Here is a 20,409-nt window from a genome sequence, read left to right as displayed (position 1 = left end):
AAGGGAAGGGAAATTTTAAGAGGACTATTTCCCCAAACACACAAGGAGCTATTTCAATATTTAGTCAGCTGTTTATTATCCTTAAACTAAATGCAGCACCAAAGTTGACTTTAGGCACTCTGAGACCAAAGGCCTCTATAGAATTCATAATTATTTTAATATTACTTTTTTATTTGGCTTAATTTGGATGTCTACAACTGAAGATTGTTAGAAAATATGCTGCAAGAGGCAGCCTAATGGAAATGTGGTCAATAAAAGTTTTAAAAGTAAGGGCTGGGGGTTGTGGCTCAGCCGTAGAGTGCTTGCCTGGCACGTGCAAGGCCCTGGGTTTGATTCTCAGCACCACGTAAAAATAAATAAATAAATAAAACAAAGGTATTACAAAGAAAAATGTTTTAAAAAAGTTTTTAAAGTATTAGCCATTGTAATTAGATAAGAAAAAGAAATATATAAAAACTGTTATTTGCAGGTGGTTATAAGCCTAGAAAACCCAATGAAATCAGACAAAAAGAATATATTAGGGTTATTAGTTACAAAATTAATACGAAATCAGTAAACATTTGAATGAAAACAATAGTAACTAGAAGTTCTGGCTTAAAATGATGAAATAATGAGATTTAGTTAGGAGGATGTACTTTCAATGACAGGAACATGTATACATTTTACTTACCCTAATTATAAATAAGAAATGAAGACCTATGGGAAGCCATAGGTCTATGACCTATACAAGCAATAACCAGTTAGGAAATAGAATGAAAGAACTAAATTCTATTTATGTTAACAACTTAAAAAGATTAAATACCTAGGAGTAAATAAACTTAGTAAAAGTGATGTGTGTGTATATAAACTTTAAAATGTTGCTGAATGACTTAAAAGAAGTCTGTAGTAAATGGAAAACATGTATTCTTAGCTATCTCAACTGATCAGCATTTCAGGTTTGTCAGTTCACTAAGTTTATCCATAAATTTAAAGCTTCCTCAATTTTTTAAAAAAAATCACATGAAAATTCTGACAAAGAGAATGACCCATGTGTCCTACCAGTTATGCAGTTTTTAGAAATTTAAGGTTGTTAAAACATTTTGTGTAATAGATCCAAAATTGCATTTAATATTTATAAAGGAATGGTTCATATCAGTACGTAGTAAGTCATCTGGAAAAATATAACTGAATTTCTTCATTACTCTTCAATATTAAAACAAATTCCAGATGGATCAAAAAATTACCTAGAAAAAAATACTATAAAAGTAATGAACTTTTAACAGTCTTGGAGTTGGGAAGAGTTTTGTTTTTTTTTTTTTAATAGACTTCAATTTTAGAACAGTTCACAACAAAATTGAGAAGCAAATACATAGATTTCCCATAGATTCCCTGCTCCCACACATGTATAGTCTCCCTCATTATAAACATCCCCCACCCTAGTGGTACATTTGTTACAGTTGATCATTCTACACTGATACATCACTATCACCCAAAGTCCATAGTTTGGTTCAGTCTTGGTGTTGTATATTTTGTAAGTTTGGGCAAAGTGTCAATCATGATAGTATCATGCAGAGTAATTTTGCTGCCCTAAATGTTATCTGTGCTTCAGCTATCTGAGATTTTTCTTGAAATGATGCAAAATTTGGAATTCAAAAAGGGAAATATCAAGAAATTTGATACAAATTTAAAAATAAGAATTTCTTCAATGCAAATATATGCACATACATAGCATAAAGTCAAAAGAAGTAATGAACTGGGGAAAATGTTTGCAATGCATGTTAACAAATAGGAGCTAATTTCCTTCGCATATATAAGCACTCTTGCAAATCAAGGAGAAAAAGACTAACAACCTAGTAGAAAAATGGATAAAGGACAGGAAGAGGCAATTCTTAAATATAGAAATGCCAGGGACTTACAAGCATGAGTAGAGATGTTCAACCTTACGCTCAGTTTCAGAAGTCATATGGCTATCATTTTTCACTTGTCAGAGATCCAAAATTTTAGATAATATGCAATGTGTGCTATGGTGTGGGGAAGGAACCATCTCATACGCTGTTGGTGAATGTGAAAATTGATACATTCTCCTTGGTCAGCAATTGGACAACATCTGTCAAAAAATTTGTTAATGAACTTTGCAGTTCCAATTTAGTTATCCATACAGATGTATAGAACTTACAGGTATTGTTAAAGGTACTATTAAAGAGGGATGTGGTGGCACACACATCTGTAATCCCAGCTACTCAGGAGGCTGAGGAAAGAAGATCACAAGTTTGAAGCCAACCTGGGCAACTTAGTGAGACCCTGTCTCAAAATAGAAAATAAAAAAAGTCTAGGAATGTAACTCAGTAGTAGAGCACCCCTGGATTCAGTCCCCAATAATGCGAAAAAAAAAAAAGTACTGATAGAAGGCTAACAAGGAACGAATCATTATCAGTAGTAATAAGAGACTGAAAACAATCCAATTGTTCATCAAGAGGATTCATTAAATTATTAACAGTCATATGATAGGGTTCTGCACAGACATTAAAAAACATTGCAGAGAGGGCTGGGGCTTAGCAGTATAGAGCACTCGCCTAGCTTGGGTGAGGCGCAGGATTTGATCCTTAGCACCACATAAAAATAAATAAATAAAATAAAGATATTTTGTCCAACTACAGCTAAAAAAATATTTTTTAAAAAGTTGCAGATCTCTATTACTCAGAGAGCAAAATATCCTCTTTGTAAGTGAAAAAGCAGATTTTAGCAGTGTATATGATCCACTTGTATTTTTTTAAAAAGGGAGGATAGTTATAAATAATAATTTATATAACCCAATGTATTCAAGATATTACTTCAATCTATAATGAGTAAAAAAAATCAATGAACTTTTTTGTATTCTCTTTTTAAAAACTAAGTCTTTGAGGGCTGGGGATGTGGCTCAAGCGGTAGCGCACTCGCCTAGCATGCATGTGGCCCGGGTTCGATCCTCGGCACCACATACAAAACAAAGATGTTGTGTCTGCAGATAACTAAAAAATAAATATTAAAAAATTCTCTCTCTCTCTCTCTGTCTCTCTCTGTCTCTCTCTCTTTAAAAAAAAAAAACTAAGTCTTTGACATTCACTGCATATTTTGAACTTGTAACATATCTCAGTTTGGAGCAGCCACATTCCAAGTGCTCAAGGCCCACAAACAGCTACTGCCTCATATATTGAGCAGCATATGTAGAGACTAAACAGTACTGAACTAGACATTCAGCCCGAACACCATATGAGAGTGTGAAAGGTAATTTACTTTTTCCTGGGCCTCATTTTTGTCAATTATTAAGTTTTAAACCAGAGCTCTGAAGTTCCTTTCACATTTAAAATGTAGGGTTTAAGTATATTGCTTCATATTACTTTTCAAAGTAAAAAAAAAAATGTAATTGTGGTCACTTTTCATAGACACTGTTTTCACCAGCACTCCTAAAATTCTGTGATTCTATGTGAAGCACATTTTATATTTCAGGGACTGTATTATTGCTGTTAGAATAAGATTATTTTTTAAAGGAAGAATGCTAATAAACTATATATATATATATATATTCATATTTATAATCTAGGAATTGGTTAGTTCTTTTTGTAGAAGCAAATCATATTTGAAGGTTTGATAATTCTCATTTTACATGGAGAACCTGGAAGAATTAAGAGTTACGCACATAAAAAATATCTAGAGAAAGAATAAATATTGGAGGGGAAAGAGTTGAGAGAGAAGGTTTGTTAAGTATAGTTCTTTTGTATACAGTTCCTTGTTCAGAAGATGATAACCAGTAGGAATAGAGTGAGAATAATGTAGAACAGTGGTTCTCAACCTTGGTTACGTATTAGAAAACACTTGAGGAGCTTTTTAAAATCCTGGTGCTCATTGTATTTCCCAGACTGGTGCTTCTCAAAGTGAGGTCCCTAAGCCATAAGCAGCAGCAGTATCACCTGGGAACTTGTTAAAGTTGCAATTTCTTGAGTCCCGTCTAAGATATGAACCGGAAATTCTGGGGATAATGACCAGCCATCTGTGTTGTAATACTCCTTTGGTGATCCCAATGTGCAACCAAAGTTGAAAATTTAAGAGCAAGAATAATTTGAGAGAGAGAGCAGATGGGTTTTAATGTTCAATGCCAGCTTCCATCCTGTAGCAACCATGGTGACAGAGTTGGAGAAGGAACGCAATACAGCTGCAAGGTGTTTACCATTCCTGATTTGTGGATTTGAATAATGTTATGGGAGGTTGGATGTTGTGATTCCTTGTAGATGAACTTATCTAAACAAAAGAAGTCAGGAAGCATCCTAACAAATTGATAGAAGAAAAGAAAACTCACTAGAACCAAAGCCATGAATGGTTGCGGGGAGTGCAAGAATATTAGGTAGAATGTCAAAAATGAAGAAATTCTGGATAGAGTATAAAAATGTAATAAATGAGAGTTTCTTAAAGAAGTTCAAGTATCATGGAGATTTTAGGCATACTTTATGATTCTATTTGATCAAAAAGTACTGAAGGCTTGTTCACCCCTTTATCATTGAGCATTTACAGTTTCTCTTAACATTTAGACTTTTGATAGAAGTGTACTTAATACAGGTATGGTAAATTCACAATGAGTTAATAAGCCAAAAAATAAAGCATATTTTAAAGTATAAAGAGATTGTTACTGAGAAGGAGTTAATGTGTCACATACTTTTGATTTCTACTACTCAAGAGAACTCACAGTATCTATAATTTTGGAGGCATATTCTGAAGAATGTTACATTGTGATTTCTCTATGTTGAATCATAGAGATGTGTGTGAGAATTTTCAGCCCTCACAAATAAGAATGAACCGTTATAATAGCAGGCTCATTTGATTTTTTTCAAAAGTTAGGGGAAATATTCAGATCATTTCAGATACTCTCCTTTGGCTCTTCCTCCTTAGGAGGCAGATGAAGGAAAGCAGGCTGGGCTGTGAACAGAATGCATCTGCAGCTGCTTGTCTCTCGAGATCTCGGCAGTATAACTTCTGCGAGCCCTTTCTGTGTGTATTTTTCTTTCCTCATCCCTGAATACTACATTTTGCATGAGAAAGTCAGATTTGATAATTTACAAAAAGCTAGACATTATAGCAGAATTTGTGTCTCTTAGGAAGAAAAGCACTCCTTTACTATAAAATAGAACCTGCCTTTCATATCTGAGTTAAAAATTTCTGCTGTAACTTTTCCAATCATTTATTATTGAAAAGATTGTAATGCTGTTTGTAAGACTGCTTATCTGCTAAAAATATGAGTTTGATTTTTGCGTTAATTCCTGAGTACTCAATTTATATTTTTAGATTGTTTTGTGAATTGGGATCTCTGAGTATAAAGTGGTTTTCAGTACATTGGATTTTGTTGAACATCTTCCTCAAATTGCAAACACATGCATTTCAACAGCTTTTTGGACAGTTCCACAGTTAATAATTTCTTTATAAGAACAATGTATGGTTTATTATTATGATCATTATTATTTTCTCATCTTATGTTCTGGCATTTAAATTATGAAACTTCATCTCGGCATGTGGACTTACCTTGTGTTGCCAAGAGGAAACACTGGCTTTTCTGCAAAGCTAAATAGTTTTTACTTTATTGTCTGCTAACGAAACAGCTGCTGATACCAGGAAAATGCCGTCTCATCATTGGGCCTGGGGTGTCCAAAAAAGGCAGGAAAAAAAATGACTGTAGCTCCCTGTCTGCCCTGGCACTCTCCTCCTTTCTCTCGTTTTCATTGCGGTGAAGAGCAGGAGAACAATATTCTGCAATTAAGGATTCCATTAAGTTGAAGAAAAGAGCAAATGGGGGATGTTTGTTCTCCAAGCTGAAAAAATTTGTCTGGGGTGGGGGAGATAGTGGTAGTGGTATAGAGAGAGGTGGGTGGAGAGACGAAGTCAGGGCTGTTTGTTGAATATACTGTTAAGGACTGTTACCATCCTAATTAATCAAGTTAGAAATTACAGCTGTAGTCGGTTTCCCCCCAATTCTTGTTATCAATTTTCTTCTCTTTTGAGACAAAGCAAATATAAATTTTGTGTTCATTTGTCATTCGTTCTTTGACTTCAGCATCTCTGAAAATAACAATGTAGCACAAAAGCCCAGTATTTACCTAGTTGTAATGTGGGTTGCCATGGTGTTTTGCAAATTATTGCAATTATGTTCACCATGCGAGTCGCCCTTGGTAACTGGCGAAAAAACTGATAATCCTGTTTTGAACAAAAGGTCAAATTGCTGAATAGAAAGTCTTGATTAACTAAAAGATGTACAAAGTGGAATTATTTCCTACCATTCAGAAATAGTTCTTGATCGGGTTTGGGGGAGGGGGTGAGTAAGTACATCTGATTACTGAAGTACAAAGCATTGAAAGGATGTTGTCTTGAGCCTTTCATGTAGTCTTAATGGTGGCTTTTTTGTCAAATTTACCCATTTGCGGCATTGAAAGAGGCAGCTGCATTTAAGCTGGAGAGACGGTGCTTTTTCAAGAGTTCAGTGCATGGAAAGTTCTCAGCAGTATCTGCAGTTTACTAGTAGCCCCTGGTCTATTAAAACTGATGTGCCGCATTTGAGCCCATTGCTCTCGGTACTTGTGAACCCCTCTGGCTGATGATCTAATAAAGTGCTCTTACTGGACAATCTCTGATCAGCTACTTAAAAAGGAGGCTGGGGGAGGGGGCAGGAGGCAGAAGCCTCACAGGCAGTCAGACTTGGTGCAGGCCGGAAGAGAGGAGAGTGGCTAAATAGAAAGGGTTGTCATGATGATGATCTGTGCTAAGGCATTTTCCATGGGGTTTTGGTTTTTTTGCCCCAAACCTCCCAAACTGTGAATCACCTTTTTTTTCTTTTTTTTCTAGTAGGAAATCCTTATTTTATTTAAAGTTGGATAAGATTCAGAGTGTCTTTTTGAAATATTAAAATCCACCTTGCATTTGTTTCTTGAGTTAGGGGCATCCAGAAAATCTATAATCCTATGTTTATGTAAAACCAAAAGTTTCCCATGTTACTACCAAAAGATCAGATGGATTTCATCTCTTTTCAGTCTGGCAGAGCATCTGGGGCAGTAAATTTTAGAGTAAAGGGATTCTTCTTTTTTGTAATGACCACCTGAAAAATCAGTTCTCAAAACTTTTGAGAGTGTGTGAAAATGGCATGAAAGCAAAGCAAACCTTAACAAGTTTGTGGGTTTACATTCTGTATCACCTAGCAACCCCCTGGCTCAGCCAGATCTCTTGTCTACCCTTAGTTCTGTTTGCAGACTATTCAAACGGCCCTTCGAAACCATGAAAGATATTCAGTTTCATTAGTACCATTCTCAAGGAGAAAATAATTAAAGTTAAATGAACAAACATTGCCTGGTGATGGTTTGAACTCCTTTCTGATTTTAAGATGGCCTTTGTGGCAACTGCATAGAAAATTCAGTTTTAACATTTGTTGTTAGTTACCCAAAGGCATAACACATTAAACCATACTAGCAAATACTAGTCTACCAACAAACAAAAAGTAAAAACTACTTTTAGCTGGATTTAAGCAAAGAGCAAATCTTTTGGAAATAAGGGTCTAAGCATACCCTCCTGATTGAATTTTTTATTTGATTCTTACCCCAGGACATCTCAGTTGATCTGTGTGCACACTGAATAAAGGAGGGGAAAGGGCGTGGGGAATAAGGCACCTCTCTTTAAACTGATTTGTTACTTACCTTCAGAGATTTCTCCATCATAAAGATCATATTCCTATAAAAGACTTTGCATTTTAGTGAGTTGCTCAATAACTGATTCCAATACCAATAATACCTGCCCTGCCACTTTTTACTTCTTATGTGATTAAGTTGACCTATTTTTGAAATTTTGCTTTTAGTAGGAGATTTTTTTTAAAAAATGGTATTTTTTCTTGTGCTCCCCCCCCCACCATAAGGATATTCCCTGAAAATTCATCTTGGCAATAATCAAACATGGGATACAGCTCAGAATATTTTTCAGATGTGTTAGTGATTCAACTACAGTGAAAACTCTTGGCAAAAATGGTCTCTTCTTTCTTTAATAATAGTTTTCTGATCATAAAAGCAGTATATGCTTGTGGTAGAAAATTTTAGAAAATATAGAAACAGAAGAAGAAACCACCTTAATACAAGTGATGGCATTTTTGAGTAGTTCCTTCTAGTCTTTTTTTCTGTGTTCAAATTGATGAAACTGAACCTTGAATTTATGTTTAAAGTTTATTCACTATCATGTGTACATAGCTAAGGTGATGTTTTTTCAAGAATAAAGTCTTGAGAGGCAGGGACAGTGATGAAAGTAATGAACAATTTTTCTTAGAGGTTTCATCACTAAAATATTGATATATGTACCAAAGTAACCATTTTACTGTATCTCATTCCATTTTATTCTTTCCTCCTTTTCCTTGTTGAAATGACTATATGCCTTCACTGACACATCCACTTATAACCATTCTTGTTGGAAAGTTGGACATTCGTCGCAGTTGGAATATTACATCCCCAAGTCACTTGTAGCTTCACATAGGGAAAAAGTCTTTTATGAAAAGATTTGTAATACAATAGAGATGAATGGAATGTGGAGAGGAAAATGCTTTCAGTTTCTCATATAAAGTGAAAGCAGGGTGGCTATGAAATCTTGTGTTCTTATTATTTGTATTTTGTTAGATCTCTAATATCCACAGTACATGGCTGGGTTGCATGAGCTCTTTGTGCTTTGTTGACAGTTGACAGACAAAGCAAAATTATTCCTGAAGGAAGGTACTGTGTACTTAGTTGTGACCTATTATAGCCTAAGAATGTAGCTGGCTTTTGAGTTGGATGAATAGGGAGAGTATTTTATAGAATAGTCTTGAATATACTAAGAGAGATTTTTAGCTGCCCATACAGAAAGATACATGTCCTCTATTGAACTTTTTTCCCCCCAAAATGTAATTTTCCATATAAAGTCATTTTAAGTATATTTTTCCCAGTTGCTTACATGGAGACAATTTTAACTGTTCTAGTATTGTCCTACAGTGGTAAAATACAATTGCTGGTAATTGTTGGCTTTCTGTGCTCACAGTATAGCAGGAGAAGATGGCTTGCATGGGGCTCTTTAATGTACCTCAGGTACATCTTCTGATGCTCAAGCTCTGATTGCAAATTAAAATAGCAAGACTATGGTATTGGATTTGATGTGAGGCAAAGCAGACCAAGTTGCTAATTTATCATGTAATATACAATTGCTGAGGTTGGAATTTGTCCACTTGTAGTGCTATTCTATGTGTTTAAATGAGGACTGCTGTTTGCATCTAACCTATCATAACAGTTTGGGAGTGCTCCATTATCCTTTCAGCAAACTGATGGCAGAGTCTGGTCTTCGCGCAAATGATAAGATCAATAAGTTTCAAATAACTTGGATGAAATGACATATGACTGCTCATTTAAAGAGATGTCTAACTTAAAAAATCAATTTTAATAATATTTAAAATTCTTACATTGACCGACAAGGCACTTTCCACTTCTGTTTTGTTTGATAATTTTGTTTAAAATATTTTTGTATTAACTTTGGTGAATAGTTAGTTTATATATTTATTTTTCCTGATTTTTCATCTCCTACCCTGGCACCTCTCTGAGACTTAATAATCACTCTTTGACATGCCAGCATGCTACAGTGTAGAAGATTTAGCTTTAAAAGCAAAATTATGTTCCTGTTAAAACTTCCCCTGGAGATCTTAAGGAAATTTTCTCCCCGTTTTGGGTGCAAATGTGGGTCAGAAAGCAATTTGTTTTTTGATATTTCTGGAAATCCCAAATCACAACATGTCATTCTTCAAAAGCAGCTGTGGGCCCATACTGTGCACTATCTATAAGAAGACCCATTTTTTTTTTATACTGGGGATAATTCTGTGACAGAAAAATGTGGCTGCAAGGGAACCCCAGGACATTTATAAATGCTTTTGGGTGAAAAGAGAGTCTGATATTCTTGGAGTGCATTATATTTTGGAGAGAGGTGTAGTCAATGGGCATTAACAGACACTAATAATGATATGATGAATTCTGAAAACACACATATGCTAACACACCTTGTCCTGTGACCCTTCCTCTGCATTCCTGGAAAGCCATTACAATTTGAACTAAATTATGTATTGTGAAAGAACTGTGTTGTCCCTTGAAAATTCCTGTGAATGCTAAAATAAAGCAAAGACCACCTCCTCTTCCCACCTATAACTTCAAATCAAGTATAGTTCTATCAGGAACAACTTAAGGAAATTTTCACTTATGTTGACTACATAGATGTAATATTTTGCAGCTAAATTGAGAAAGTTCCACCTAATCATATCATTTATCCATTTGTAGTTCTCCATTTTGTAATAGCATCTGCTGGAAAATGACCAAGCTCTCTCTCGGTTACAGTAGCACACCCTTAATGTGCATTGTCAACTGTAGTTCACCTGTGATCTTCCTCAATACCTTTACTGGACATTTTTGAGTTTTCTTATTTGATCCTCTGAACAACCTTAACAGAATAAGTATTTTCACCTCCTTGTTTATAGATGAAGAAACTCTCAGGGAGAGTAGACTCAGGGATTGAATGGGTTTGGTGATTTACACAAAATGAGAGTACAGTTTTGTTTGTTTTTTTTTTTTTTTTTAATCACCTCAGTTTTGCAGTATTCACTGAAAAGTGAACCTTTTCCCTAGAGACTAGGAAGGGCACTACCAGATTCAAAGCAGATCATTCCCCAGGGACTGACTGACCAGTTAAGGGAGATAAAACAAGATGTTAAGATAAGGTGGTTAAGAGACAGTGCACAGCAATGTGTGCTCAGTATCAGATGTGATAGAGGGAGAAGTTTCTGTGGGTTGGAGAAATCTCACAGAAGAGTAATGGAACTGATATTCAAGGAATAGACATTCTAAATAGATATTCTGCTGCATGAGCAAAGATAAGGAGGTGAAAATGGACAAAATGTAGCGAGGACTGTGACAAAACCAATTCAATGTGGAAGAGAGTTTTGTGTTGAGAATGATAAGTTTTAAAGATTTGAAAACCAGACCACCAAGTTTGTTCTTTACTATGGAGGGTATACAATTAGATGATGGGATGGGGATCCATGGAAAACTACACTTGGCAACTCTTTACACTGGGTGTGGGAGAGAAAAGGGCGGGGGGAACCAGGTAAGAGAGTACTGCAGTAGAACAACTTCAAGTCTATGTCTGGTGAGGTTGATGGTAATGGGACTATAGAGGAAAGATGAGTGGACAGAAATGGTGACTGATTGGGAATGGGAGAATGACCCACCATGTATTGAAGTCCAGAGTATGAAAACTACTGTGAATTATTGTTTTTTTATGAATTTTAGACCCAAGCTTTATTATTTTCATAAACTTGCTTCTTTGCATTTTATTTTATTGATTCTGCTTATTCATTTATTCAAAAGATATTTTGAGGGCCTACTATGCATCACATTTCCAAATCTGGATGATTTCTCTGTGTATACATCCTTCCAAAAATACAGATGTACACAAATAAGACAGTTTGTGTTTAAGGTACAACTACCAGGAACGCCTCAGTTACAAGTGGAAATCGATCCCTTTTTAGCATGTGCAGACAGAAACCATTTTAGTTGAGGTCTCAGAAATATAATTTAGCAATCAGAACCAATCAGTATTTGACACAATTTCATACACAATGATTTTAAGGAATTAGTCTTGCTGAAATTAAAGCAACAGGTGATAGAGCTTTGCATGTTTTGGTAAATGTTTTGCTATTGGACAGCTATCTTCACCTCTTTTGAACCTTCTAATTATAAACCTGATGAGGTAGGCAACTGAAAATTTAATGGTCTTATTCCTCTTGGTTATGACAATTTGCATGTAGTGTAACATAACAAAACAACATATTTGTGTGGCAGACAACCTTACAGTGATCCTAGAGATTTTTATTAAAACCAGACCTTTTTTATAGGTCAGGCTTCCATTGACTTGGCATTTTTGTTCCCCAAAGCAGGAAATGAAAATATATTTAGTTTTGTATTTATAAGTGATAATTCAAAGTGAATTTATACAATATTCATATTTTTATTTGCTTTGTTTCTGTCATCCTTAAGAGGCAAAAATTCGCTATGAGATCTTGTAATATTTGCACCATCATGGAATACTGTCAGTGACCTGGCACACTGATTTTTAACAACACAAATGTTTCTTAGAGGTTAGATTTAGCATGGTTGAAACATTTGTTGAGGGAACAAGGGGTTAACCAAAATGAACTAGACCAAATTGAATTGAAGCAAAGCATATATTGAATATGATTAGGGCCTATTTCCTCCATAGAAGTGTTTTGTTTAAAATACACCACAGCCAAAAGCTTAATTATCAAAATAAAACAAGAGGCATAAAGAGTTACAGGCTTCTAATATTTTTTTTCAGCCCCAGTTCCCTTCACACAGTTATCAGCATGTTTAATTTCCATGCATAATAGCACTAGTTATTGTTGTCATTTGTAAAGGGAGATTAACAGATAGTAAGTACAAACAAACCCAAATAAGCACTGAATAGAGAGGTGACAAAGAAAAAAAGACCTCTTTAATGTTAATTATAACTGGTAGGAAGTCTAGACAAATTATATTATCTGTTTTCTATATGATTTGAAAGGACATTTAGTTAGTAACTCTGTCACAGATAGAGTTAGGTATTTGCTTTTAAAAGCAGGTGAAATGACAACTTAGCATCTCCTTGGTTGGCAGCTCACCCAGTGAGTCCTGAGGTTATAGTAAATTGATGGAATCAAGTTTCAAAAACAACTGAAAAGAACTTTAGTTTTTGGAACATTAAATTTTAAAAACTAAAAATAAAAATGATTTTCACTTCCCAGTTGTATTCTAGTACTTGATAATTTGTCTCAAAACATGTTACTTATTACCTGTCTGTTGCTAATTTTGAATATTGTTTAAGATTGAATGAATTATATCTATGGTTGGCATTGTTAACTGACTCACATACTCCAAAGTAATATAAAGCCTCATATATCAAATATAATGTAACAAACCCAAATGAATGATAGAGGAGTGGTTCACTCCTGTATTTTTCATATGTGGTTTGCTTGAAGTTTACTATTTATTATTATGTCTTCATGGGTAATTCCAGAAACAACCAGTCTTACCTTTAGGGTTTATAATTACATTTAAAATTTAATACCTGTTTCTGCTGACAGCTCCACTATTCCCTACTCTATTCCCCATGCTTGAACAGGCTAAACCAAAGTATCTTATTTCTTTTCTCTTTGTATTTCTCTGTGTGTGTCTGTTTGTCCCCACCCCCTCCCTCCCTTCCTCCCACCTACCCATGCTGGTATATTTTGGTGAGGAAGAAAAGAAAAAAAAGACAGGAACCTAACGTGTGCTAGGCAAACTCTCTACCTCTGAGCTGTACCCCCAGCCTGTTTCTTTTATTCTGAAGGGCCAGTTGTGAGTTCCACTCTTGACCTAACAGCTTTTTTTTGGAGGAAACATAATATATATATCATCAACTGTACATGTTAATTGTAAAAGTATCAGAAATATGAAAATATAAATTTCTTCAAATTTAAAAAATGTGGGTAATGGGCCCTAGAAATTGGAATAAATAGTTGCCTATGACTCAGAACCACTGATTCTTTATTCTGGTTCATGGTCTTTTATTGTGGTAGTAGTAGTTTGTTTCAAACATAACTCTATCCCTTCTCTATGTTGTTTAACCTTTATACTCAGTACCAAGTTGTGTGGAACCAACTGTAAATTCTAATCAATACAGCATTGCTCTTAATCTTATATGTGTATAGATCATGCATTCCTATTTAGATTATAAATTCTTGAAATTCTGTGCCAGAAGCCCCTTTGCTTACTCCCCACAATATTTAATATAATTTTGGGCATATATTAGAAGTTTCATAAGGACGCATTGAGACTCTCCACCTGCAAATTTCAAATTAAGTAGTTTAACTTAAAATAGTTTAGCTTGTTGAATGAAGATAGGAATGAAGTTTCTATGAATGTATTGACTAGATTAATTTAAGATTCTTTAAAGGTAGCATTTTTTAAGTCAAAAAGTTCTACTGTGCCCTTTCCTTTTCTGTAAAAACCTTAAAATGGAGCCAGAACAACTAATTCTTGGTACTTTACCTTGAGTTTGGTTATACCTACTTCCAAGGAAAGCCTATTCCTGAGGAATGAGTCAAGCAAAATAACAGTGAATGAAGGCATCCTTTAGATTTGCATTAACACCACTTGGAAAGTAGACTAAAGTATGTAACATAATTAAGCAACAATCATGTGTATACTGCTCTTAACAAGGGGGAAAAGATAGGCTATTCAGGCTAGAAATAGAGAATAGGGTCATGTGTTATGGATTACACAGCATAACTCTTTCTGGTCTCCATTCTTTGGTATATATAATTCTTCTTGCCCAAGTTATCTTTCTTCCCTTCTCCATCTGTGCAACATCCACTCACTCTTCAAGTTCAGAAGTTGTCATCTCTCAAAATGCTCCAAGATTTGCAAATGGTCAGATCATTACTTGTCACCCTGCAGGTGGGACTGCCCCGAGATGAGGGCACATACTTTGCCCGCCTTTATTATATCCCAACCCCTCGCTTTACACTCACCTGATTATGATACCTCTGTAGCAAACCTCTAGAAAACAGTGACCCTTCAAAGTTGTCCTTGAAAACATGGCAGCCAGTTCTATGCTTCCAGAGAATATGTATAGAAGAATCTGTTTTAGTTTTAAATAAACAAATGCTTGCTCTTATTAAGTTATTTTGCACCAAGAATAGTTCTAAGCACTTTTGTGTGTGTGTGGTATTGGGGATTGAACCCAGGGTCTTGTATTTGCTATTCAAGCCTCTACAACTGTGCTACGTCCCCAGCCTAGTTATAAGCACTTTTATTGTTACAGCAATCCTTTAAGGTAAGTACTCTTGCCGTACCCATTTTACAGAGCTATTGGGACTCAGCTATTGGGAAGGTCATTTGTTTCTATGCCTTACACTCTTGGTAATGGGTTTAGCGCATGAATCTTAACATGTTTAGAGAGAAAGTTAACTAGAACTATTTTAGAATCTCTAAAAAAGTTTTGAATAAAATGAGTTTACCTTAATAACAAAAGTGTTTTTTATTTATTTTTGTTGATGCTGGTGATAAGACTGAAACTTTTTCTTTTTTCTCTCCAGGGCTGGTTGATATGTGAGGAGGCAGCATGTCGCAATCGAACTCGGCATCTTCCCCTTCAATTCTCCCGAAATGGTCCTCTTTGTCCAGCATGCATGAAAGCTATACTTAAACCTGAGGTAACAGTCTCATAATTCTAAAGAACTATACAGAAGGGGGCTGTTTGCCCATCTCTTAACTCTGGGAAGTAGATACTATATATTTGCCCTGTGGAGACACCCTACTACCAAACTCACATATTTTCATGTGCATCTGAGGGATAAGGTATATTCCCATTAGTGACTCCCAATTGGGGAGTAGAGAGTCTGAACCTATCTAGTAATTGAGATGCCTTCCCTTTGTTGCCTACTTTGAACATCATGGATCCAAGCAGTATTTTCCAAACTAGTAGGAAGATACTTCACAGGTCTTCCGAACAGAAAATATTTTATGATCAAGTACCGTCTAACAGAGGCTGAGCTTGCCAAAATGAAATAGCCCATTGCAAATCTTCTCAGAACCTGTAATATGATAATGTGCAATCTCTTATTAATATAGGGCTATATGTAACACTTCACTTTCCAAGTTTACTAGCCCAAGGATTTGGAAGGTTTTGGTAAGAAGATGATGATATTTGGGAACCTGATATTTATTTACTTATTTTTTAATGCAGAGGCAAGGGTCTGCAACCAAGTTTTGATTTGAAATCTTCACTGAAAAGAATTTGTATACAGGCTAATTTTAGGAAAATATTTTCTTCTAAAGTTCAAATGGCTTTTTATTTTAATTTTAAGATAATATAGCATTATTTTACAAAAATTGGCAAGAAGTCAGAAATAGCAAATAGCTACTACCATTGCATATTCCCTTGTTCTTTTGTATATCTATAGGGGTTTTTTTATTAGTTACAGTCATTGAAAATATGCTTTTATATTTTATCATTTGCCAATCATATTTCTTTGTTGCTACTTCATTTGCAGTACCAAAAGGCATAAACAGAATTTAGGAGTATGTCTCACTGGAACTTGAGCACGATTTCACTTGCCTGTAATCCCAGTAATTTGGGAGGCTGAAACAGGGGGATCACAAGTTCAAGGCCAGCTTCAGCAACTTAGCAAAACTCTGTCTCAAAATAAAAAAAATAAGTAAAAAGGGCTGGAGATGTAGCTTAGTGGTAAAGCACTCCTGGGTTCATTCCTAGTACCAGGAAAAAAAGAATATTTCTCATTGAATATTTTCAGCCTGAAAATTTTATGATAAATATTTTCCTGCTTAAATGATTTTTTTTCTTAATTTAAAATATTTCTTTAGGGCAATTTTTTTTTTTTTTAAAGAGAGAGTGAGAGAGGAGAGAGAGAATTTTTAATATTTATTTTTTAGTTCTCGGCGGACACAACATCTTTGTTGGTATGTGGTGCTGAGGATCGAACCCGGGCCGCACGCATGCCAGACGAGCGCGCTACCGCTTGAGCCACATCTCCAGCCCGGGCAATTTTTTTTTGTACTGGGCACTGAACTCAGGGACACTTAACCACTGAACTACATCCCCAGCCCATTTTTTTTTTTTAATTTGAAGCAAGGTCTTGCTAAATTGCTGAAGCTACTTTTGAACTTGTGATCCTCCTGCCTCAGCCTCTCAAGTGGCTGGGATCACAGGAGTGAAGGACAAATTCTTATCAATAGTACATATCAAGGTGCCTAAGCATAACACAGTCATGATTCCTATGGCCAAATTGCTTTCCTAATGGGTTATACCAATTATAGTGTATACCAATACTTTATGAGTATATCAGTTTTGCCATAATCTTTCCAGCATGTGGATATTATTATACCTTTATTTTAACTAATTTGATAAATATTAAATATTTATCATTAAATTTTATATACCTTTGATAATTAGTGGAGTGTTTTTTTTTTAATGTGGAACATGAGAATTAGCTGTCATAGTGAACTCTTTTTATGTCAGTCTCATCTTGAGACTTGCATCAGCAGGAGCAAAAAGAGAGAGAGAGAGAGAGAGAGAGAGAGAGAGAGAGAGAGAGAGAGTGTGTGTGTGTATACGTGTATGTATACACACACACATACATATATGTATGTATAAATAAAATGACTCATCAATCCAGTTGTAGGTTCTAGGGGAATCACCTTCTTGAACTGGTGCTGCCTTTGAGACTTTAAATATCTAATTCATCAAGACAAGTTTAATGAAATTGAATTACTTCCTAGAAAGTCAGCCAGTTTTGTGATTCCATTTTTGGTAAGAGAAGGTAAAAGAAAAATATGTACTTGTTAGATTGTTACACTTCTGATAAATATTAATGATATTCCTGTTAGTGGTTTAGTATATCAATTCAATTATCTTTTGTGATTTATTGTCATTTTATAATGAGTAAACCAACACCGGCATTTCAAAGTGACTTGTGTTTTTCTTTATATCTTTGTCCTTTTCAAAACTTGACATTTTAGGCTGATGTTTATCACGGTTATCAGCTGCACTTCCCAGGGAGAAGATTTCATAGATTAGCTGTTCAGGGCATGACCCTCTGAAGTAACTCAGTTTCACAGCATCCTGATTAGTGACACTGTCCTTAGCCGTTCCTCATAGGGACCTTAACAGTGGTATTCTGCTCACTTTTCTGTACTCTATTTCAGTTGCTAATGATGAATGAAGAATTTTTCAATTCTATTTGTAAGGTTCCTGAACTTTGCTTATAGGAGTAAATATGTATCTTTCCAGAGTCTCCAAAAGAAGTTAGACAAGGGACAGAATCATTGTAATTACCATAGGGTTTTCCAAAGCATGTATTTTACAAGATTATGCTCATCTGGGTCTTAAGTTCTCAGTTGCTTAATTAAATAAACACCTAACTGTCCTAGGCACTTTGCTAGGTGGTGGGTATATATTATTAATGAACAGGATATTTCCTTATTTATAAAATTAGTTTAACATTATGTAGATTGTATAAAATGGAAATCTGTGGGAAAAAGAAGACTTATGTAAATTTTTATTTGGGCAAAACAGCATACATTCCAAATACTAGACTGGTGGGGACTTGAAATATAGTGTTCAAGTTTGTGTTGGTAAAGCATTAACCTCAATGTGTTAGTCTCATCCTCACATAATAAATCTATTCTCATTTAGCCCTGGGTTGCAGTTGACTTGAGTGCTGTCCAGAATCAACTTGAAATATGAAAGCTGTCTCTCCTTCGGGTTCATGTTGCCAGTGTTGTGAGAAGAAAGGTGAAGCAGTTTTGTTCCCAGAGTTTTAGACATGTCCCTTCTCTTCTCAGATACTTTAAATATTTATCTATGTATTAGTAAAAATTTTTAAGCTCATGAGAATTTAACAGTATACAAGCTACTGCTTGTTAAAATATTTTGAGTATTTTTTGCTATTTAGGAAGCACTTCTAAATACAGAAATGAAAAAAATGATGCATATTTAAGTTACTAAGTCAGTAGGACTCTTTTTTCACACTGGTGATAACTCTAGGACTTACCCAAGTTAGACAATAAATATTTTAATATCTCTATTTTAAGGACATGTTTTTGGCTTTTTAATGTGGCCAAATGTGTATGTGTATGAGCTAAACCACAGGGGAGTCTGTATTATGTAATTCACCAAAATTAATCTTTCATTGTAGAACTAAGACTTCAAACCAAGTTGAACTTTTTCTCATTAACATTTTTACTTTTGATGTGGAGCTGAGAAAATGTCTACAGTGACTCCCTGGGTCATGGTAAAAATAATTTGTGAAATTGGACTGTCCCTGGGGCAGGAACATTTTGGTGGAGCTTTTTGTTCAGCTGTTTAATCAGCTAAGTTTCTGAGAAAAGTACAGAAATGGCTTCCAGTCCTACTTTGGGACATTCCTATGGTTTCTCACATGATCATCTATTGTAAAATTGATAAAAATCTGTTATAACAAATTTACCATTATATGACTTCTGTTCTTCAATGGAAAGTGGCAATTATGAATTTATAATTATCACATTATAATTTCAAAATGACTATAACTGAACAAATTATTGATTTGATAAGTAAGGGAGGGATGGTGAGAATGTCTCCAAGTTACATGGACAGTATCTTATTTCCACATAAGAAGAAAACACAAAAATAAATGTCATCTATTTAGGTAATTAGTTGTACAGGAAGATAACCTTAGAACTATGATAGAAAGTCTTAAACATCTTTTTCTGAGTCATTGGTACTTCTCCAGTAGAGAAAGGGGTTTGACCATGAAGGGTCTTTTTCATGATTTTGATGTGGCTTTTTTGATGCAAGGAGATTACTAAGTTCTGTATACAGCTTCTTTTACCACCAAGTAGGTACTAGCCTTTTTTTAACATAGTTTTTTATGCTTTTTTCTATCATGGTGAAATTCATATAACATAAAATCATCTATTTTAAAGTATACAGTGCAGTAGCTTTTAGTACACTCACAGTGTTGTACAGCTACCACCTCTATCTAGTACCAAAACATTTCATCAACTCAGATGAAAACCCTGTACCCATTAAGCAGTTGTTCTTTATTTACACCTCCATCTAGCCCCTGGAAACTACTTAACTGCTTTCTGTCTATTGATTCGTTATTCTGAATATTTCATATAAACAGCTTCTTTCTCCTAGCATGAAGCTCACCCATGTTGTAACATGTATCAGTATTTCATTGTTTCTGTGGCCAAACAATATTCCATTTAACAGATAGGTATGTTTATCCATGCATCCATTGATGGATATTTGGGTTGCTTCTTTCAGTGTATTCTTAAAAGTTTATTTATTTTATTTTGCATGAGGTAGAAAGGTCTTGCATTTGGCCTGAATTTGTGTCTTGTGGCTTACTCACTGGTCCTACTTAAGCTGAACAGTATTTTATGAGGCTAGGCTGATCTCTTCCTCTATCCTTTACTTCAGCAAGCACTTATTCTGCACCTGTTTTAAGCCTGTTGTATGAATTTGTATCCTGATGAAATGAGGAATCCAAAATTCTATGCAGGACTTAAGTATTCTCACTAGTGCTCATATGGAGAATAACAACCCTGCCACTGCCACCTTTTTTGGTAGTGAATTTCATTTGTGTTTCTTTGGAATTTTCTGGGCATCCATATTCACATTGTGTTCTATTTTGAGCATTATGTATACTAAAACATGTTTTTCAGACACAAAGAACACAAATTAACTTTTAATACATGGAAGAAATCCAGGTGCGGACTATCCAGGATTGCTCTCATGGCTCCATAGTGTCATTGGGGCAGAGACTCT

At 35.1% G+C, this 20,409-nt stretch overlaps 1 protein-coding gene across 3 annotated transcripts in view; it reads left to right on the top strand.

Moving 5' to 3' along the window:
• The window catches only part of Pola1 (DNA polymerase alpha 1, catalytic subunit), a 310,385-nt gene that overhangs the window by 193,281 nt on the left and 96,695 nt on the right, over positions 1 to 20,409 (top strand). For all 3 annotated transcript variants that reach the window (XM_078035011.1, XM_078035013.1, XM_078035012.1), the window contains one exon: positions 15,170 to 15,286. In XM_078035011.1, the coding sequence (XP_077891137.1) occupies positions 15,170 to 15,286 (117 nt within the window). The remainder of the gene's footprint in view (positions 1 to 15,169; positions 15,287 to 20,409) is intronic.

Source organism: Ictidomys tridecemlineatus, chromosome X (assembly GCF_052094955.1).
Source record: "Ictidomys tridecemlineatus isolate mIctTri1 chromosome X, mIctTri1.hap1, whole genome shotgun sequence".
Classification (NCBI taxonomy): domain Eukaryota; kingdom Metazoa; phylum Chordata; class Mammalia; order Rodentia; family Sciuridae; genus Ictidomys; species Ictidomys tridecemlineatus.
Note: the sequence above shows the minus strand (reverse complement) of the source record. Positions and strands in the feature narration are given on the sequence as shown.